At 49.9% G+C, this 20,093-nt stretch overlaps 10 protein-coding genes across 14 annotated transcripts; 3 read left to right on the top strand and 7 right to left on the bottom strand.

The window, feature by feature from the left end:
* The first annotated feature begins 54 nt into the window (after positions 1-54).
* LOC6595079 (nicastrin) lies at positions 55-3,268 on the top strand. 4 transcript variants are annotated; one of them, XR_003408938.1, is made up of 8 exons: positions 55-224; positions 438-533; positions 605-1,297; positions 1,364-2,177; positions 2,233-2,444; positions 2,509-2,719; positions 2,865-2,972; positions 3,035-3,268. XR_003408938.1 is itself a non-coding variant. In XM_026990085.1 (7 exons), the coding sequence occupies exons 1-7, from the start codon at positions 161-163 to the stop codon at positions 3,057-3,059; spliced, it is 2,115 nt and encodes a 704-aa protein (XP_026845886.1). In that variant the 5' UTR covers positions 55-160; the 3' UTR covers positions 3,060-3,268. The 4 variants fall into 4 exon arrangements, 2 of the variants coding, with proteins under 2 accessions (XP_026845886.1, XP_002020343.1); XR_003408940.1 differs by having other exon boundaries at positions 2,865-2,975; XM_026990085.1 differs by lacking the exon at positions 2,865-2,972.
* A 493-nt stretch (positions 3,269-3,761) lies between these two features.
* LOC6595080 (histone deacetylase 11) lies at positions 3,762-5,241 on the bottom strand. Its single transcript, XM_002020308.2, has 2 exons — positions 4,845-5,241; positions 3,762-4,785 (listed from the first exon to the last, which is right to left on the bottom strand). The coding sequence occupies exons 1-2, from the start codon at positions 4,995-4,997 to the stop codon at positions 3,943-3,945; spliced, it is 996 nt and encodes a 331-aa protein (XP_002020344.1). The 5' UTR covers positions 4,998-5,241; the 3' UTR covers positions 3,762-3,942.
* A 10-nt stretch (positions 5,242-5,251) lies between these two features.
* Positions 5,252-6,323, bottom strand: LOC6595279 (carbonic anhydrase 2). Its single transcript, XM_002020309.2, is given in 5 exon segments — positions 5,252-5,414; positions 5,469-5,548; positions 5,614-5,850; positions 5,853-6,114; positions 6,167-6,323. Coding segments are annotated over 5 exon segments (873 nt in total). The 5' UTR covers positions 6,311-6,323; the 3' UTR covers positions 5,252-5,264.
* A 105-nt stretch (positions 6,324-6,428) lies between these two features.
* LOC6595280 (sodium channel protein Nach) lies at positions 6,429-8,566 on the bottom strand. The gene is made up of 8 exons (XM_026995324.1): positions 8,361-8,566; positions 8,102-8,308; positions 7,848-8,037; positions 7,656-7,789; positions 7,337-7,604; positions 7,047-7,272; positions 6,707-6,991; positions 6,429-6,651 (listed from the first exon to the last, which is right to left on the bottom strand). The coding sequence occupies exons 1-8, from the start codon at positions 8,564-8,566 to the stop codon at positions 6,476-6,478; spliced, it is 1,692 nt and encodes a 563-aa protein (XP_026851125.1). The 3' UTR covers positions 6,429-6,475.
* Positions 8,567-8,986: 420 nt separating this feature from the next.
* LOC6595281 lies at positions 8,987-9,436 on the bottom strand. Its single transcript, XM_002020311.2, has one exon. It carries the CDS (start codon positions 9,403-9,405, stop codon positions 9,190-9,192), a length of 216 nt encoding a protein of 71 aa, XP_002020347.1. The 5' UTR covers positions 9,406-9,436; the 3' UTR covers positions 8,987-9,189.
* A 1,726-nt stretch (positions 9,437-11,162) lies between these two features.
* On the bottom strand, positions 11,163-11,703 carry LOC6595282 (keratin-associated protein 19-2). The gene has a single exon (XM_002020312.2). It carries the CDS (start codon positions 11,596-11,598, stop codon positions 11,197-11,199), a length of 402 nt encoding a protein of 133 aa, XP_002020348.1. The 5' UTR covers positions 11,599-11,703; the 3' UTR covers positions 11,163-11,196.
* Positions 11,704-12,259: 556 nt separating this feature from the next.
* On the top strand, positions 12,260-13,651 carry LOC6595283 (basic salivary proline-rich protein 3). Its single transcript, XM_002020313.2, has 2 exons — positions 12,260-13,412; positions 13,466-13,651. The coding sequence occupies exon 1, from the start codon at positions 12,307-12,309 to the stop codon at positions 13,408-13,410; it is 1,104 nt and encodes a 367-aa protein (XP_002020349.1). The 5' UTR covers positions 12,260-12,306; the 3' UTR covers positions 13,411-13,412; positions 13,466-13,651.
* LOC6595284 (metacaspase-1) lies at positions 13,594-14,198 on the bottom strand. Its single transcript, XM_002020314.2, has one exon. The coding sequence runs from the start codon at positions 14,181-14,183 to the stop codon at positions 13,710-13,712; it is 474 nt and encodes a 157-aa protein (XP_002020350.1). The 5' UTR covers positions 14,184-14,198; the 3' UTR covers positions 13,594-13,709.
* Positions 14,199-14,760: 562 nt separating this feature from the next.
* On the top strand, positions 14,761-16,020 carry LOC6595285 (calcium-binding protein P). Of its 2 annotated transcripts, XM_026991208.1 has the most exons (2): positions 14,761-15,349; positions 15,422-16,020. In XM_026991208.1, exons 1-2 carry the CDS (start codon positions 14,776-14,778, stop codon positions 15,880-15,882), a joined length of 1,035 nt encoding a protein of 344 aa, XP_026847009.1. In that variant the 5' UTR covers positions 14,761-14,775; the 3' UTR covers positions 15,883-16,020. The 2 variants fall into 2 exon arrangements, with proteins under 2 accessions (XP_026847009.1, XP_026847006.1); XM_026991205.1 differs by having other exon boundaries at positions 14,761-16,020.
* Positions 16,021-17,132: 1,112 nt separating this feature from the next.
* LOC6595286 (G2/mitotic-specific cyclin-B3) lies at positions 17,133-19,747 on the bottom strand. Its single transcript, XM_002020316.2, has one exon. The coding sequence runs from the start codon at positions 19,745-19,747 to the stop codon at positions 18,017-18,019; it is 1,731 nt and encodes a 576-aa protein (XP_002020352.2). The 3' UTR covers positions 17,133-18,016.
* Positions 19,748-20,093: the final 346 nt, after the last annotated feature.

The raw sequence follows: 20,093 nt of genomic DNA, 5'->3' as shown, positions 1-20,093 counted from the left end.
CCTCCAGCCCTGGTGTCCTTTCAACGCTTACCCAACACTGCCTCGCGAAAGTGGTAATATGTTTTTATTTTAGTGAGCAATATTAACTATTCTGGCAGCAAAGGAACTTGGCAGTGAGCGCAAACAAAGAGCACAGCTAACAGCTAGCAAAGGTCTTTCAATGGAAAAGCGGGTACATGCGGCTGCTATATGGCTGTTAATGCTGCTGCACGGAGCTGCTTTCGGTAAGAATTTATTTTGACAGGCGTATGGTGGTTCAATTCTACGGGTACAATGAGACGAATGAACGCCCGACTTTTGGCGTCGCATACACTTTGTAATTGTAGCCTGCTACTCCCACGTTTGGTTGACCTAAACCGAGGCATAAGGCCAGTTGACCAGTCAACAATGCTGACTCATCTAACCCGTCGTTTGTTTGTTGTTTCACCCCTTCGCAGCTCAAGGCGAACGTACGCGCGATAAGATGTACCAGCCCATTGTGGGCGCGGGCTGCTTTCGACGCTTGAATGGCACCCATCAGACTGGCTGCTCCTGTAAGTACTATATATTACACAGACTGTACAGAGTGCTCTTAAAGCATTTCATTTGTTTTGCTTTGTTGCAGCCACACACGCGGGTTCAGTGGGCGTGTTGCATCTGATTAACGTCGAGGCGGACTTGGAGTTTCTGCTCGCCAGTCCTCCGTCGCCGCCCTACGCCCCCATGATACCACCCCACTTGTTCACCAGACGCAATCTCTTGCGGCTGATTGAGGCCGGGCCCAGCAACATCTCAGTGGTGCTGCTGATCAACAAACCCGAAAAGATGAAACAGTTCTCGCACGAGCTGAACTGCCCGAATCAATACAGTAGTCTGAACAACAGCGAGACGTGTGATGCGAGCAATCCAGCCACCAGCTGGAATCCCTGGGGAACGGGTCTGTTGCATGAGGACTTCCCCTTTCCCATCTACTACATAGCCGACACTGAGGAAATCTCCAAGCTGGAGAAGTGCTTCCTGAAGTTCAACAATTTCAACTACGAGACGCATGCCCTGCGCAGTCTATGCGCCATAGAGGTTAAGTCCTTTATGTCGGCCGCCGTCAGCTCCGAGGTGTGCATAAGACGCACCCGTTTCATTAACAATTTGAGCGGCAGCAAGTACTGCGATCCGCTGGAGGGTCGCAACGTCTATGCCACTGTATATCCGCGCAATGTCTCGTCGGTTGAAGCAGAGGAAACTGAATTGGCTATAACCAGCGAAAAGTTCATATTGGTAACCTGTCGCCTGGATACCGCCAGCATGTTCGATGGCGTGGGTAAGTTCAGTATTAAAGAAGGTTTTCATTTTCAATAGCACTCCCTATGTCTTTGTGGACTCGTAGGTCTAGGAGCCATGGACTCTCTCGTGGGGCTGTCCATACTAACGCAGGTGGCCCATCTTCTCCGGGAGCTGCTGCCTCCTCAAAGCTCGCTGCCCGATAACCGGCGTAATGTTCTGTTCGTAACTTTCAATGGCGAATCCTATGACTATATCGGATCTCAGCGCTTCGTCTACGACGTAGAGAGATTTGCTTTCCCCAAGTCGTCCGCTCGTCGCAACCTCATCACGTTTGACAACATTGAGTTCATGCTGGACATTGGCACACTGGATGATATAGCGAACATCAAGCTGCACGCCCTGAGTGGCACGCCACTCGCTCAGAAGCTGCTGCAGCAGCTTAACAACTATGCCCAGTCGCCCCGCTATGGCTTCAATCTGAACATCCAATCGGAAATGAGCTACCATATACCACCCACTTCGGCACAGTCTTTCCTGCGGCGCGACCCAAAGTTTCCGGCCCTTATTTTGAATGCAAAGCCAGCCAATAAGTACTATCACTCCATCTACGATGATGCGGATAACGTGGTCTTTAACTATGGCAACACTAGTCAAGATTTCACATTGCTACCCGATGTGGGCGACACCAAGAACTTCAAAGCTGATTCTCTGCAGATGAAAGTGCGCAACGTGTCCTCCATTGTGGCCATGGCGCTCTACGAGACGCTCACCGGTAAGGAGTACACAGGGAGCAAGGTGGCGAACCCCGTGCTGGCCGACGAGTTCTTCTACTGTTTCCTGCTGTCTGCAGACTGCCCGCTCTTCAAGGCCGCTTCCTATCCAGGCAGTCCCAAGGGTCTGCCCATGCCTCCGATGCGGTAAGCTCGTTATTACAAGCTAATTTAAAACCATTCTAACTAATGCAATTTAAAGGTATGTAAGCGTGTTGGGCGGCCCACAAGAGTCATCCGGATGGACCTACCGAGTGCTGGGCTATCTGCTCTCGCAAAAGCAGCCAAAGATACCCAAAGACAACTGCACCATCTTGCCGCTGCACTACTTTGCCGGCTTCAACGGTGTCGGGGAGTGCCGTCTCACCACACAGAACTACAGCTCTGCCTTGAGCCCCGCCTTTCTGATTGATGGTGAGCTATACAACTGCAGTTTCATCGACCAGCTTATAATATCTGCGATCCGCTCCCTTTGCAGACTACGATTGGCGGTCGGGCAACTACTCTACATGGACTGAATCCACCTGGTCGCTGTTTAGTGCACGCATCTTCCTGCGTCCGTCCAATGTGCACCAGGTCACAACGCTCAGTGTCGGCATAGTGGTGCTCATCGTCTCCTTCTGCGTGGTGTACATCATTAGCTCGCGCTCGGAAGTCCTCTTCGAGGATCTGCCGGCAAGCAATGCCGCGTAAGTCTCATCAGCTGCATCATCTGCTTGCACCATCGCAAAACTGTTCATCAGCTTTTGCGGCCATCTCTCTCCCATAGACTCTAGTCTTTTGTCTTTTAATTTGTTTTCATTGTAATATTTATTTGAGCTTTATTGTTTTTAGATTGTTTGGTTGAGGTTGAACAACTGCCACAGCGACGTCATCATCATGTTGAGCGACTCATTCCCAAAATATCTGCATGCTAAACTTTATTCGACTGAAGTTTTAAGAGTAGTTAGCTATTAATCGGTCGATCGAACCACCTTCTCTTTGACACGTGTGTGCTCTTCTAGGTTACCGCCCCCGACGGCCTGTTAGTCAGCGGATCGCGCGCGCAGCCAGAAGATCTAGGCATAAGGAAGTCATGGGTAAAGCATCCACTGAAAGTGATCTGAAAAACATCTAACGAAAAGACACTAAATGATATTCTAATTCGTATAATTTAAACCATTAAGTGAACATTTATTTGTATGTATTTTTGTATTTTAAACGAGTAAATTAGCCTTTAGCGACTATTTTGTATCATATATACATATATATATATATATATAATAGACACTTAACCAATTGCGACAGCAAACACATACACATACACATCATCCATAAGAAGGAATGTTCGTTCAACCTTCTCGCTACCCGGTTCCCTGTCCCGTGCCCCGGTCCGCTTTGGATTGTATATAGAGACGAAACTATAAAAGATATAATGCAAATCTCTCTACGGATGCCAAGGAACACATGTCTGTACAAATATTGACAAGATACTGACTGCTGCTATCTAATCCTAAGTCGAGGGAGATATTTATACCTTCTGCATCCCTGCGATACGATACTATACTGAACTTAATGATCTGAAATCATAACTTCATAGAAGACATAGGCGAATAACTATTCTAATAACGACTTTAACTTATGTACGTTTAATAAATTTTGATAAGGTGTGAACTAAATGTCCAATTTAGTTGTGAATACAATGAGATATGCATTTAAAACCCTCTAAATATATACCCATCTCATTGGATTCATCAAGCTCGCCCTCCCGTGGTATAGATTGTTTGGGGTTAAATCACTCAACATGTTTCCTTTCACAGCGCTCGTTTTCACGTTTCCATCAGCCAGAGTTACATTTCCATCTATTGCGGTGAGTCACTCGTAAAATACTCCTAATATCAATACAAGTTCTCTTTAAAACCGATGTCTTCCCTCAGTCCAGTAGTCCGTGCTGCCGGAGATTGACAATTGAATCGGCAATGACGTGTGCGGAGGCCTTCGTATAGCCACCGCTGAGAAGCATGACCACCGGGATGCCTAGGGCACGGAAAGTGCTAAACACCAATCGGTCGCGCTCCAGGACCCCCTCGGCGGAGATGTCCAGGTTCCCCAGGGGATCCCCCTTGAGGACATCGGTGCCGGCATTGTAGATGACCACATCGGGCCGGAAGTCGGCCAGAGACTGCATCAGGCAGCGGCTGAGCTGCCGCAAGTAGTAGGCGTCCTCGGTCTGGTTCTGCAGCTCCACGCCGCAGCGTATGCTTAGCTTGGCGGCATGGTCTCTGGGGTAGATGAAAGCATTGTATATGTCCAGTATGAAGACAGTCTCCCAGTTGTTGAAGTCGCGCTCGTGCCCGTTTCCCTGGTGGGCGTCCAGGTCGACAATCATGATGCGGCGGACGCGGCAGGGCTCCTGCTCAAAGAGACGGACAATCAGCAAGGAGATGTCTGCGTAGGGACAGAAGCCGCCGCCCCTGTTCGAACAGCAGTGGTGGAAGCCGCCACCCAAGTTGATGGCCCAGCCATAGTCCAGGGCCAGTTTTCCGGCCAGAATGGAGCCGGCCGCCTGGAAGCGCATCGGACGCAGATAGGCCTGCTGCAGGTACTTGTTGGGAACGAAAGCCATCAGCGACACCTCGGCGATGCGGGCCACGTTCAGGCTCCACCGGAGTGAACGCAGGTACTCGCGGGTGTGAATGCGACGCAGCTGGTGCTTGGTGAGCTCCTCGGGCTCGTAGAAGCTGCCTTCGACCAGCGAAAGTTCGGCGCACAGAGCCTGCGGCAGAGAAGAGCCTGAGTGGCAAGCGTGTGGGCGGCACGGCGAGGCATACATACCTTGTGTATGTGCTTGCCCTTGGCCGCGTTGAAGGGGTGCAGGCGTTCAAGGCCATGGAAGCGCACTGCGTAGCTCTTTGAATAGACGATTGGCAGCTTGCCGGGGACCCGGGCGTCCTCCTTCCTGACCCATACAATTTCCTCTCGATCCATTACGTTGTGGTGCAGCACCCCCGGTCAATCCTTTCATGTTTTTCTCGACTGTAATTAAAGAAAGTGCAAGGAACACTTCCGTGCGACACCAGTTGATTTGCTACGCAGCTGGAAAATGCATTCACGGCCTGCCACTAGGGGTTGGGGGTCGAAAGCGGGCGTCAGCTGGCGCAAAGCTTCCGAAGCTAAGCGTTCTAGAGGGTAGCGGAAAGCTTATAAAGCTGTCACTGGAGGGGTAGGTAAAACAGCAGTTGCACTTTTCAAAATTTATAATTCACTTGGACGATTTTTAGGTATTTCCTTTGGCTCTTGGCCCGTACAAAGATACACAGGACGTGCATTGGGAGCCTGCAAGTCACGATACGTATTAATGAGACGCTTGCCACTGCGATCCTGCAGCTGCCAGAAGTTCTGCCACTACAAGAAATGGGAATCAGTAGCGATGCTGTTTTGGTGCCAGGCTATACTCACAATCTCCTTGGGTATGTCCAGGGAGTCCGGAAAGACAAACCAGTCCACTGTCTCATAGCATGGCGGTGTTGTAAGGGAGCCTATGAGACGGGAGGATAATATATAGGATAATATAATCTGCAAATCCCCAGAGAAGTGAACCAACCTTTGTAGGTGAAAAATGTATCCATATCGATGCCAGCAAACAGATCTACCAGTGAAATTTCAGCCTTCACTTGTGAGGAGTCGTAGCACTTTCTGAGCAGCTTGACCTCTTTGCAAATCTCATTCATGGCTGGCGACTCCATTTGGGGAACCTCCGGGCACCGCAGCATGACAGCCAGTACCACGAAACCATCTGGATGATGTACTGCCTCCTGATTGCTCTCGTAGGCGATGTTCTGTGGACAATGTGCAGCTCTCCGTCGTACCGCTGGCTGTCTATGGTGTGCTCCGATCCCTGGCTCCTCTCGGAGCCCCAGTGGAAGTGCAGCTGCTGTGCCAAATAGACCGTTTTCAGATTGGAGCCAGCGAGAGCGGGATTCTGTTTCTCAACTGTCTCTGAAATGTTCATGCGAACCGTGTGCCCGTTGTGTGTCAGGTAAGGCTTGTACAGGGGCTTCGTATAGTTGAAGAACACAAGCTGTCGGGCTTCGTGCCTAAGTGCCTTTGGGGCAGACCTTAAACTTAGTGTGTTGAAAGCCATTGAAGGTCCTTACTTCACTCTGGACTAACGGAATGGGAGACTGTTGTTTTCCGGGCTCCACCTGCCAATCCTTTCCCTGCTTATCATAGTTGAAACTGGCAGGATTTGGACTGGATAGCTCCGAGACCTTGGCGAAATATCTAACTACATGAAACATACAGACAATTTTGGTATACTTAAATTACGACCAGACGAGTAAGTGTTTTTTGGATACTGATGAATTTCAGAATTCGAAATTGCACGAATTTATTGTTGAGTATATTCGAAAAGTGTTCTTCATAGGGGAATTCTTGGATGCTCGGATTGATTTCAGATGGTTTTCCTATGGGCATATGAACAACTTTTTTTCCTCCAGCTCCTTGGCCTTTCTGTCGTCATGGTTCTTTTCGACGATGCGGTTGCAGCCAATATAAATGTGCTTGGACAGGAAGTAAAGGATTTCGAAGATGGCCACCATCGAAAAGCCCACAAAGATGGACATGATGTTGCCAATGGTACCTGAAAACCACAACATATGAAGGCCATATCTCTGAGGACAAGACTGGAAACTCACTGAACACCTCGAACCAGGCATTATTCAGCAATCGGATGTAGTACTGGGCATACTGATCGCCGAAGTAGACCCTCAAAACGGAGATATCCGAATCGAACTCCGTCTGGTTGTTGTCATCGAGCTTCAGGGTAGCCAAGTAGTTGTCGATGGGCAGGGCGCTCAAGGACACTCCATACAGGACGTCGTTGCACGAGGGCAGGCAGTGTGGACAGTACAAAGCCTCCTCGATCTCCCGCTCTAGACCGAATATCATATGACGCTCCGTCAAAACGTTGCGCCACTTGACTGTGGGAGAGATATTGGAGAGATCTGCAGTTGTTGGCGGAAGGCATCCACTCACACAAGTACTGATTGATGCAGGGTACATGGCCAAGGGTGCAGTAGACAACACCATCGAGGTTCTCCACCAGTTCGAGCGGCATCTGGAACGGCAGGCAGCGGCATAGGGCTATTATACTGCGAATCCGACACCTGGTCACACAGTTGGGAAAGGTGTAAGTGGACCTCAGCAGTCGTTGCTGTTCGCTACCGGAAGTCTGGGCCTCGTGGTCAAAGTAACAGTGTCTCTGGAACGGATTGAACAAAGTGAGAACCATTTCTGAAGGATGTGCAAATGCTCCTTAGCCGTACACCAAAAGGGGAGAAGGAGTTCAAGCTGTCATCGGTGTCCACGACTCGAGCGTGGATTTGCAGGGCAGTTTCCTCCCGCTGGCCGGGAAACATCTCCAGCGCATTCGAGGAGGTAACTGAAGCGTAGTTGTCTGCACTGTGGATGAGCACAATGTACCCGTCGGTGTTCAGGATTGGCGCAAACTGGTCCGCGTGGCTGGAGTTCAGAACAACAGTGAGACCGAGCTCTGCACTGGCCAGACGATTCTTGAAGTTGCGCTGTTTCAGTCTGCCGAGGAAACCCATTTAATTTGCTTAATTTGTTCGAACAAAAACGTACCTGTTCTCCATGTTGAACGTACAGCAGGGGCCGTACTGGGTGAGGCTCTCCTGGAAGGCGGCCTTGCTGAAGCAGGGAATATCCACATTGGCCAGTGTGCACTTGAGCACATAGCTCTGGCATTTGGGCGTCAGCTAAAAAGCCACAATTTCACAGATCAAATTATGTGGGGAAACTCTGCTTGAAGCTCACCAATTTCATGATGCGTCGGGTGTCGAAAAAGGTCTCGTTGTCCCAAGTCCCAAAGACGTCGAGAAACGTTTGAAAGCTGCCAAAGTCGTCTGTGTCCACGACGAAACCCACATGAACGTAGAACTCTCGAAGGTACAGCAGACGCTCCAGATAGTATTCCACGGGTCGACTTATTGGACTTTGGGCTTGTCTGTCCACAGGAATGATTTGAGGAATCTTATTGGATTTAGGAGATCAGTAGTTGGAAAACTCACAGCTCGGTCGCATATCTGATGGCTGCCACCCTGGAAATGCGATTATTGGAGCATATGGAGACCGCCGGAAAGGGCACATTCTCAAGAGGATAGAGCGGATCCTTCAGATTGGTCACAAAGGACTGGGCCACAAACTGTTCCCAGGTCAAAGATAACACCACGATTAGGGAGACGGTTGTGGTGGTGTGCAGCAACAGCCAAATCATTCTGTAGAATAGAAAGGAAGAGTCATCGTAACATGTGTATTTCCGCATCCCACCTTTGTCCTAGGGTTATATCTGGCGACAATAGTTTGTTGTATCCCTGCAGGGATATGTTTCGCAGCAGATCAGCCATGTCCAAGCAAAAAGCTGAGCCCAAGGATTTCTTGCGCTGACCAGAAGGTCCCTTGGTTCTCCTGGCTTTCGGATTCCTTGGGTTCTTAATCCACCATATGGCATTCGACGTGGCCTCCGTATTAACCATGTTATCGCTGTTCTTTAATGTTCTTCGACTATGTCTGCTGTTGCTGACTGCTTGTTGACGATTGACGTTTCTGTCATAGATTTCCATTGGAAACAAATATGGAAGGGGCGTGGCTGTTGTCCTTAATGGAAATTATTCATTAAAAGCTGCTTAATTAGTGTTAATGTGAGGGTACAATATGCCACTCATGATGTAAGGGAGGATAGAAAAGGAATGTTCTCCAAATTCGATTCCACAGACTTGACCAACAATTGGTAAGACTTGCAATAAGGGCAATAAAAATATATTTCTCAGCTTATTAATTTGATAAAAGATATGGGCATACTCTTTTTTTACAGACCAAATCTTTGCAAGTAAAAACTAAAAAGGTTCACTCTGAATAGTGTATATAAAAGAACTCCAATCAACACATCTTTTAGGTCTCTGAGTAGTTAACATTTATTTTTCCGATTTAGTAATACTTTCAGTATAGTTTCGACTCACTGCTTAAGTTACGACTACTACTATATCTTAGCTTATTCTAGAGTGGTGGAGTATTTCAGGTACTTCAGTCCACTGCACCATGAAAACCTGAGTCAAGTCTTGTACTCTTCTTAGCCATGAGAGGAGACTTCTGGAAGTTATCATTTTCCCACTGGCCAGAAGGGCTGACCGGGATAGTTTCTGGATCCAACGAAGGCGTATGGATTGGGATTGACCACTCGGGCAATGTCCGTGTAGCTGCGTCCTCCGCGTTGGGGTGAACCAAAGTATCCTCTGGCGGGAGAGCCGGAAGCCGTGGAGAGAAGGAGGACCAGGACGGCCATCAGGCTGAGAAGAAATCCTTTGGTGTGGGCCATTGCTGCTTGTGGAGATGGTGCCTCTGGAACTGAGCTGCAGTGTTGCCGCCGACTGTCCTATTTATATGGATCTGTTCGGATGGAGGTACTGAACCGATCGGTTCTTGCTTTTCTCAGCTGAGGGCTTATCAATCAGGTTTTGGCCCCACATTCGCATCCGAATGCGAATCCGAAAGAACAGACTGCGTCTCATTCTGCTCACGTAGTGTCCGTCGTCTGATCATTGTGCTTTTTACGATCGTTTTGTTTTCTCAATATTTACAGACACGCCGCCCCAAGCAAGTCATTCACACTGAGCGGAGCGGCCCGTTATCCGATCGATAGATACGAGAAGTACGAGTAGTTCCAGTGAGTCAGCACATCTATGCTCCGCACCTGATCTTGACTCTAATTGCCAGGTGAATGATTTGCCGGTGTGAGCACTCGCACGGCTAGACCCCAAGCCCAGCATTGGGACTCTCACTACTTAAATTCTAATTAACAACTCTGACGACTCTGACGGTAATGACGTACGTACATACATAGGTACGAGTAGGTGCGCCGAGTCGTATTAGCAAATTCTTGCATAAACATTTGCCATGTCTGGTGCAAATAGTCGTGGCATAACATGCTTCGACTCTTCCACTCTTCCTTCCTGTAATGTCAGCTTTTGGGTCGAGATCTTTCAGATCTGGTTTCTGTTTATCGCTTCCTCAATGCACCAAGTGCGCAGGGGGAAGTCCTAGAAACTGATTCACTTACTTAGCCTGAATCATGGGTACTTAAGTGGGTACATATAGGAGGCTATATATACCACACTTGTATGCCCTGATGATCCAGTCAGATGATTCCACTCCACTACACACCGTTTCGGGTCATTAAGATCATAAAAATTATTCAGTTCGGGGCCTGGGAAATGTGTGTAAGTCACTCGGTTAACGAAAATTTCTTGATTAATAAGGCGTTCTCAGAAATTTGTCGATGGGAAAGGGGCTTCTACTCTATGTATTATGCATTCCTATTGCAGAATCATTATAACGACGTCCATTGCAATGAATGAGTAAGATTTAATGGAATTTCCAGAAGGAAATCCTCCTCAGCAGATTTTTTGTTTGATGACTACTATACGAAATATTGAGAGATCAGTTTAAAGGGTCTTATAGAAATATACCTATCCTATTCTCATAAGAATAACTGAGAGATCACTTTCAAGTGCCTTCCAAACTTGTACCCGTATTCCCCATAGTGTCTCAGATCCGCATTCAAATACAAGTCTGAGCTTTCGAGGTCTTTAGAAACACTCCAATTAATTTTTCTAGATGGAAGATCTCCCCACTAGCATACCTCCCCTAGAGGAATGCACTATCCCATCTTCATATTCAAATGTTCTGAATAAATGTTAATCCAATGAGTGTGTAAAGTCCCATGGAATTACCAGACAGATCTTGGCTTTCAAGGTCTTCAGGTGTCATCAAGGGGAATGTACTGTAACTATCCCAATAACCGAGTGAGCAGCAGGGGGCTCAATCCAGCTGCAAACATCCAAAACGGAGGCACGACATCTCTCATTGGCATTTCCGTCACGTTCCTCTGATGAACACTGGCCGCTGGACGCGTCTAGTGTTGGAGTGCGAACAAGTGATCATAAATTTCTATAGACTACTATAAACGAATCACAGCCTCGCTCAAGTGATGCACATAACACGTTGAAGTTATAATTAATTGGCATAGCCAATTAGTAGATGGAACTTTCACTCTTTTTATTTCGAGATGATACATAATAGTGCTTAAATAACGAAAACCTAACTAATCTCAGCCCCAGAGGACTGAGAATGGAGTACGGGGCAGGAAACGGCTGCCGCCAAGACCCACGTAGCCATCGGGCTTCAGGACTCGGGCAATTTCCGAGTAGGTGCGTCCTTGGCGTTGCCCAGAGCTGGGTCGTCTTCCGCCTCTATAACCGTTCGACTGGTACGAGGGATAGCCATACCCATAGCCACCAGCGTAGTTCCCATATCCGTAGTTTCCATACCCACTGTTCCCATAACCGTTGTACCCGTAACCAGAGTTCCCATATCCGTAGTTTCCATAGTTCTGTACTCCTCCGGATCCCTTGTACTTCTTCCAACTCTTTAGGAACAAGGCACTGCCCCAGTCCAGGCAGCTGGCAATCAGCAGCGTGAGGATCATCAACAAGGGAGCTCGTATTCTCATGATGGATTTTTCTGTGCTCTTCTATCACGGATCGCTTCTAGTTCTGGCCGCCGATCTACGCAGTGCTCCTCTATTTATACCCTTGGAACGGAGTTGGGATCTGATTGGGAGCTATTATGCTGATGAAGATGGTGACACATTGCGGTCTAGCTGGTTGAAATGGTTTATTTTTCGAGCTCGTATTCCCATAAAAACAGTCGGGATCTCTGGAAGATCTGGGGCCAGACCGCGCGCGCACTGGTCAGAGTCGCGACTCAATGGATTATGCTGAATATATATGAGATGGATTGTCACGATCAGCATGCAGGGCACGCACCATGCGCCACGCACTGGAAGACCAAGCCAAGCGAATGGTAGATCGGCAGACCGGACAACGGACAGCGGACAGCGGACATCCCCATTCCACATCCAAAGCAATAACAAAGATCCAGAGATCATCAGCAGGCAAGACGAAGCACTTGACGCTTGAGTGGATGTTTTTTCGGCTTTTGTTTGTTTATGAAGATTATTGCCACGGTGATCGTTAGAGAGCGAGCGATCTCTGTGGGAGCTCTCTTCTCTCACCGCCAATGGTGGGACAGAGACAGGTTTTCAGTGATCGGTCAAGCATCCACGGTTATCGCATACGACGGAAAAAATTCCCCCCCACAGTTAGAATCCGCCTGTCGTAGTGCTTTGGCGATCGTCGGATCGCTCCATTACTCAATCATGACGCGATCTTCGGTTTCCATTGTATCCATCACCTGTATCGCCTGGCTCTGGGTCCGCACGTGCGGCGCTCAGTTCGCCTTCACCTCGGGTGGCAGTGCCGTCGCCTCTGCCGGAGGACTCACCGTGGTAGCACAGGTTCCCGGGTTCGGAGCCCTCAACGGAATCTTCAACAACAACAACAACAACAACTTTTACCCACAACAACAACGACAGCAGCAAGGTGGCGGAGGATGGCCAGGCATGGGCATGGGTGGACCGCATCATCGTGGACACGGCCATGGCATGGGCGGACGCGGCCCTCCACAATCTCCCAATCGACAGCCAGCCCCACCTGGCTGGCCTCCAGGCTGGGAATGGGGTGGAGGCGGCAACCACAATCAACCAGGATTCAATAATGGAGGAGGACGAGGTCCACCACCAAGACGTGAATGGGGAGGTGGTCCAGGACCAATGAATCCACCACCAAGGCCAGGATGGGGCGGAGGAGGAATGGGACCACCACCAAGACCAGGATGGGGTGGAGGAGGAATGGGACCACCACCAAGACCAGGATGGGACGGAGGAGGAATGGGACCACCGCAAAGACCCGCCTGGGGAGGGGAAGGAATGAATCCTGGATGGGGAGGTGAAGGCGGAGGACTGAATCCTGGATGGGGAGGCGAAGGCGGAGGAATGAACCCACCAACAGGTCCGGGCTGGGAGAACAACAGCAGCAACAACTATCCACCCAATCCCAGCGACCCCTTCACAAATTGGAACAGTCCCAATGGCGGAGAGTCCCCCACACCACCGCCACCGATCGTCACTCCTCCAACGACACAAACGACACCAAAGCCATCCGAGGTAGGGCCCACATTCCAGCCACGACCACCGGCACAGACCACAAAGAGCACCCTCATCGTAGGCACCAATCGGCCGCCCCTCGGGCCGCTCCAGCCCACGGCTGTGCCCCTGCCCACCGCCAGGCCATCGCCGAAGCCATCGCTGCATTCCATCGAGGATTCGCAGCAGCGCGACGTCATCTTCCCGAGCTCTTCGCGATACATCCACCGTCCGCCCAGCCAGGAGATACGCGCGGAGAACATCGATGTGCGGAGATGAGGGTCGGTGGGGGAGATTCTTCAGTAGAACATTTACAATTGTTGAATATTTATAGGCGTAATTATGCAACTCTCAGAGCAGCAGGGCTTCCAACGGGGCTCAAGATCGTCTTTGTGCGATGTGCGATCGGTGATCGGTGATCTGTAAACAGGTTCGGGAGCCCGTGAACAAAGACTCAGCCTCTGACTATTGACGAAGATTCACGAATTTTAATTTAATAAATTACACATTGATAAACAGATGGAGAGATGGAAATATGATTGGGATGACGGGTGGGAAAGTGATATTACAGGTGAACGCTAGTAACCCCGCTGCTTGTAGCCGCCAGTGGATCCAGGTGTTCCAGTTGATCCGATCGATCTTCCATATCCCTGGCTGTAGCCCTGATCTCTGGGTTGGTGCCCATGGGCATGGCCGTAGGGCTCCTGTGCCCTGTGAGGATAGTAGCCCGAAGACGGAACCACTCGCTGGGGGGGCGGATAGTAGCCATAAGCTCCAGGTGGCGGTGGCGGCGGTAGCGGAGGCCCCTGCTGGTAGCCGTAGCCATATCCTCCTCCGTAGTAGTAGTCGTAGCCCTGATCGTAGCCCTCGTGGATGAGGGGACCTGGTCCGTAGGCGTGTCCTGCTCTTGGGGGTGGTGGGTAGTACTGTGGCCGATCATCCAGCGCATCGATCAGAGCCCCGGCAATCTTGTCGAAAGTGGGTCGTGCTGTGGTTCGCCCCACGAGGAGTAGAACGACAATAGATAGAGACAGTCTCGCGTCCAGCTGCATCTTTGAATGCGCAGTACAATTTGCGATCTTCTCTGGCTTCTCCGCGATCTTTTATAGACTGCGCCAGATGGCGATAAGCAGCCTGAGTGGAGTAGAAGAACCTTGGACGATCTGCGAGTATGTACTCGTACATATAGCAATGCTGATTCCTCTGGGTTTCTAAGCAGTAAACAAGGTCGTCTGAGAAAGCTCTCCCTTTGTATAAAGACGATCCGAACAGTTTGTGATCTATGCTGTGATGGAATATCAGAAATATTTGGGAATATCCCCATTAATGTGTGGCTCAATCGATTGCAAATTAACATACATATGTAGGTCTTCTTTCGTTTAAAGATCTACGCTTTGAAAGACTCGATTTGGGGATTTCACAAGCAATGTTTAGACCCTCAATCGTTTCCAAGAATCTTTCATTCTACTCCTCTCATCCAGCTTTAAAAAACACTCAATGATGAGCTCTCTTATCAGGCCATTGAGCCCCCCAAGCCCATTGATAACCCCAAACACGAACTCGGCTGAGCGCGCATTTGGTCTTCTTTTTGCGCTTCAAAAACACGCGTCAAGAGCTTTGGCGGCTTAGTCTTGCCGTGACATTATGGCCTGGAGGAGTGGAATCGCATTCGCTGCCCTGACTGTGGCCCTGATCCTGACTGTCGGCAGTCAAGCCTCGCAGTTCAGTCGCGACGAGAGCCGCGAGGAGGAGGAGACCAACTTCAACCTGGCTTCCACCCTGACTGGAGGCATCCGCAGCAGTCGCCACCACCAGCGGGCGAATCTCAACTCGCATCTGTATCCCGATAGCGTTCAGCCGGGAACAACCTATGCCGGCCCCGGCATCGATGATCCACATGGTCACGAGCAAGGCGGAACCTCTTCTAGAGCAGGAGACTCCAATTTGATCGGCTATGTTGGATCGCAGTCTCCGCCTTTGCCAGCTGCTCACCCTGGTCAAGAGCTTCCGCCAGGAATTTATCCACCTCCTGGGTACCCGACCACAGGTCCTCCTCAGCCTCCCGTTCATTTTCCTACTGGAAATGCAGCCCATCAGTCAGGGGGTGCCGCCGCTCCAGGTCCGTACTATACACAGCCAAGAGCAGGCTCATATCCACAGCCAGGAGTAGGCTCATTTCCACAGCCAGGAGCAGGCTCATATCCTCAGCCAGGAGTAGGCTCATATCCTCAGCCAGGAGTAGGCTCATTTCCACAGCCAGGAGCAGGCTCATATCCTCAGCCAGGAGTAGGCTCATTTCCACAGCCAGGAGTGCCGTCCTATCCACAGCCAGGAGTAGGTTCTTTTCCGCAGCCGGCCGCTCCAGGGGCCTATCCCGCAGGATATCCCAGCTACGCCTATCCTGGAGTTTATTTGCCCCAATTCCCCGGCTATTTGCAGCCTGGGGCATATCCTGGCTACGCACCAGGAGCTCCTCCAGTGATTGTGCACCCTGGGGCAGCTCCTCCAGCTGGAGCTGGTGCTACAGCTCCTTCTTACCCACAGAAGAGCAGCAGGCACCACAGCCGATATCCGACGCACGATGCTCAGGATCCGGAGCACTGGGACCACAGGTTCTCCATGAACACCGAGTACAATGAGGATGGCGTCCACAAGGGATCCTTTGATGTCCTGAACAACCACAATGCCTTCGGGTATGGCAGCGGCTATGGGGGCGGCTACAATGGCGCCTTCAATTCACCGGCCTTTTGAAATAAAAGTCCTCCCATCTGGAGGAGAGGCGTAGTCATAAGTTGGATGCCAGCCGCAACACCCTCTGAGGCAAAGAGCAGCTGTTCTGTCTGCCTCTGAATAAACGTAATTTTTGCACACCCAGCACCCAACCCAATAGCCAACCAAAGTAATTTGCAATGTTGGCCTGTTCCCAGTTGCACCTTCAGGCGGACGACCGAGAGGCAATCAGGTCCAGGTCCGTAGCGGCCGAACCGGAAAGAAAGAAAGCAACATGCCTTCATCTCTCGATGGACATATATAGTATGTACATACATACACGAGTTGTTGTATCCATGCACACAACACATTTTAGTTATTTCTTGCGAGAGGACACAATGGAACAGGAACAGGGAGCGAAGCTACCTGACGAGCAGGCTGCCAAAAAGGGAGCGGGGCACAAAGGCAAGAAGCAGCCGCAGCCGTAGGACCAAGAAAGGTGGTAGAAAATCAACGTCAGAGGCAAACACTGAGGGACATGCCAGACAGATCGACAAGACAGACAGAACGACGGTGGTGCCCTTTTCAGTCTCGTCTCAATTGCAGCGACAGAAATCGGTTATGTGTGCAGCGGATTGGGACTGGAACGGGAAACAAGGACCGAGAACCGAGAACCAAGAACCAAGAACCCTCCGACCGTGATGTCTTGCGGCGCATGCGCAGCCTGCCGCGCAAATCCTTAACAAATTTTGGCGCTAAAATGACAGACGACCGCGCCAAAATCAGAGAACCCAAGGAAACCAGAACTGAGAGTAGAACTCACACAAACAAAGAGACAGTCATACATAGATTATGGGATGGGCAATAGTTTTACCTGTTACAGATCGAACCGAACCTATTTCTAGAGAGAGTTTAATGTCCCTTTCCGCTGCCATCAGCTGTTCGTGTTCATGGCTGGAAGATCTAAGGGATACAAAATTACATAGCTGAGAAATGGAATAGAGCATGGAAGATTGTGCACTCACCCCTAATTGAAGATCTTTCTGCTTTCAGCTGGAGGTATTGAAGAGATCTCAGCTGATCAATGGAAACAAAAGAAAGGACATAATTTAGTTTGGCTTTAAAGAAAATATTAGAAGAGATTATGCGTACCATAGACATTCCGCCAGAATCAAGCATCTCCGCATTTAAGTTTGAGTACTTGTCGTCTCTTTCCATGCTCTCATATATGTATCATATTTATCTTCCGAGATTGATCTATTACCACCCGCATTTGGGACACATTTAGTTGGTTATTTTTCGAACGGACACATATGTGGTAAATGTTTATTGGTATTCTGGGGTACATACATAACATGGAGTGCGATACATACATAACTAGTTATTTGGACAATGCCAATGGCAGAATGCAATGTCATCATACATGGAGTGGCGTAGTGGTGGTTATGGGAGGGGGTGGCCGCGAGTCCATGAATGGCTTAACAAAAAACGACAGCATTAACAACATATACATAAGAATACACATAGTAGGATGCGATGAGGGTTGATGGTTCTGTTAGCGGTGCGCGGTGCGCGGTCCGCGATACGCGGTGCGTTTCCAGGTTGTACAGGACACACGTGCCTCTGTTAGTTGTTAGTAGAGCTGTCCTGGGAATACATAACTCATATGGCGATCCATGTCTGCTTTGGTGGCTTACGATATAGATTTATTAAATGCTGGAAATATCTTACATCATAAAATAATTTGTTGCGTTTTGCAGTAGAGCTGTTGGAAATGATCACTGATGACTAATGGGATGAAATAGGTCTGATAATAAGATAGATAGAGTATATAAAAAATAAACTGAACAGTAAAACATAATTTAAACAGAGAGCGCTCCTTACATCTTATTAATGCAATGCGAACAAACACATGATTATAAATGCAAAGGTCACAATAATAATTAAATAAAATATATAAGCTTTTGTGAGAATGGGCCAGGGACAGGGAATGGGGGAGGGACATTGGACAGAGATGGGGTCAAAGGAAGGGGGGGATGGTGGTTCCGTTGTAGTCTTTTTTCCGAGGTGGGTTTTGCTGTTTTTTTTTTTTGGGGCTGAAGCGTCTTAGAGCCTAACTGAAGCGTATAATGGTGCTGCTCGTTATTAATTTGGCTAGTGTTTGAGGTCCTACGTCCTACGACAGATTGCTCGCGTTCAATTCCACATCGAGGTTGTTCTGGAAGAGCTCCTGGTTGCTGAGCAGGGGCACCTTGGCCACCTCGTGGAATATCTTGTGCGAGTACTTGTTACGTATCGTCTTGATGGTTGCCCGCGGCTTGCGATGGAGTCCGGCATTCAGGACGGGCACGATCTCTGCAAAGTCCGCCAGCTGGAAGCCCGTGTAGTGGACCAGAGTCGAGGTCCAGGTCTGTTGCTCCAGGTTAGCGACGCCGGCGTGCATGCGCAGGGCCATGTAGAGGGCGGCCGATGCCATCTGCGAGTCGCTGAACCCAATTGTTGCATAGTCCATCAGCGACAGCTCCAGGATGTAGCGAGCCAGCGTTAGAGTGGGCATCTGGACCTTGGCACAGCGAGCGTAGCGGCGCAAGAAGCGGTAGGACAGAGGAATTCCCAGATCGTAGTTGATGATGCGCAGCGTTTCGCGTTCCATTTTGACCAGCTCGTCGTGGTTGTAGGCCCCGTCGCAAATGTACAGAAAGTCCTCGATCAGGGGCGGCTGGCGCTCGTCGTACTTGCAGGCAATGAAGAAGGCAGAGGCCCCCAGAAGCTGTAGCTTCTCCTTGTTGATCACTTCGCGGCACAGATAGAGGTCCACGATCTTTACAGCCAAATAGAGGGTCTCGTGGTTGAGTTCGAACGTCTCCTGCACCTCGACCATCCAGTCAACCAGCAGGGTCCGCATCCACGTGGTCAGGTGGATCTGTTTTGGCATGTAGTCCTCAATGGGGAACTCCGGCTCGCGTGTCTTCAGATAGTTGAAGATGTCCATGGCGTAGTGCGAGACCTGGAAGGGGTCGTCCCAGTTCTTCTGGTCAAAGTCCTCCACGTCGTGGGGGACGGGCCGCAGCGGAACCACAGGCGCCAAAGCAGCAGCGGCAGCTGCTTTTGCAGCCTCCACAAGGGGCTGTTCAGTCTTTTGTTGGAATTTGGCAGAGCGACGACGCGCCGCCTCAAAGTTGCCCGAGAGCCGCAAAGAGTCGCCGCAGGTGGAGACATCCTCCAGGGCTGACATATATAAGCTATCCTCAGTCTTGTTAAAGTCGTTGGAAATGCGACGCACCGGCTTGATGGCCATTCCTTGAGCCTGGGCTTGGGGAGCGGCCAGACTCTGCATGGGAGGCGGCAAGACGGGAATCTGGACTTGGTTGGGATTGGGGACCTCCGCTAGAACGGTCTTCTTGCTAGGCACTGCCTTCGGGCGCGGCTTGGGGCGAGCCAGAGCCTCCTCGATCTTGTCCAACACCTTGTGGCAGTTCTCCACCGAATCGTCTGTCTTGGTTGAGGCGCGAGTCATGATTTTGTTGGTGGCAAACGCATTTACACTCAGGTTGTCATTGTTCTTAGCATCTAGCAGGGCCTGCAACTGCTGGACCGTGGGCTTCTTGGGCCCCAGCTGCTGGTTGGCATCCTCCTCGCCCTGATGCAGCGTCATGATCTTTACATTGTTGGTAAGGTTGCCCAGGGCAGAGCGTTTGATCTTTTCATTCTTGATCGGACTGTTGTCGGCCTTGCGCTTGCCCCGCGTCTGCATGTTCTCCACGTTGGGGTCAATGTTGCAATTGTTGTTGTTGTTGGCGGCCCGACGGCTCAGACCCTTGCGTGCGCCTGTGACCCCCATGGTGAGGAGAGAGTTCATGGCGGCCTGAGTGGTTACGGTGGTCCGGGTTGCCTTTGTGGGCGCCATTTTGTAAAAGCCTGTGTTTTGTTGTTGTCACTTTTAGTCCTCCAGCAGATTCTCGCTTAGCGCTGTTATTAGTGGCGTTGATCGGTCCTTGGCACGTTTCAGATACTGTTTCGAGTTTGCTTACTTACGACGATTTGATTTCTTGTTGTTTTCAAGGCGTCGCTGGCACACAAACTCACTAATAAAGTTTTTTCACCGGGAGTAGGACGCTTGGCCCACTATGATCATAACGGCGCTTGAAAAGATAAAGAATACGAGAAAATCGAAAAACAGCGCCAGACAAGAAAGACGCTTCTGGTAGGGTTGCAGAGATGTATATATCGATATATATTTTTGGTTGACAATA

Source organism: Drosophila persimilis, unplaced genomic scaffold (assembly GCF_003286085.1).
Source record: "Drosophila persimilis strain 14011-0111.01,24,50 unplaced genomic scaffold, DperRS2 tig00000000-arrow-pilon, whole genome shotgun sequence".
Lineage (NCBI taxonomy): Eukaryota > Metazoa > Arthropoda > Insecta > Diptera > Drosophilidae > Drosophila > Drosophila persimilis.
Note: the sequence above shows the minus strand (reverse complement) of the source record. Positions and strands in the feature narration are given on the sequence as shown.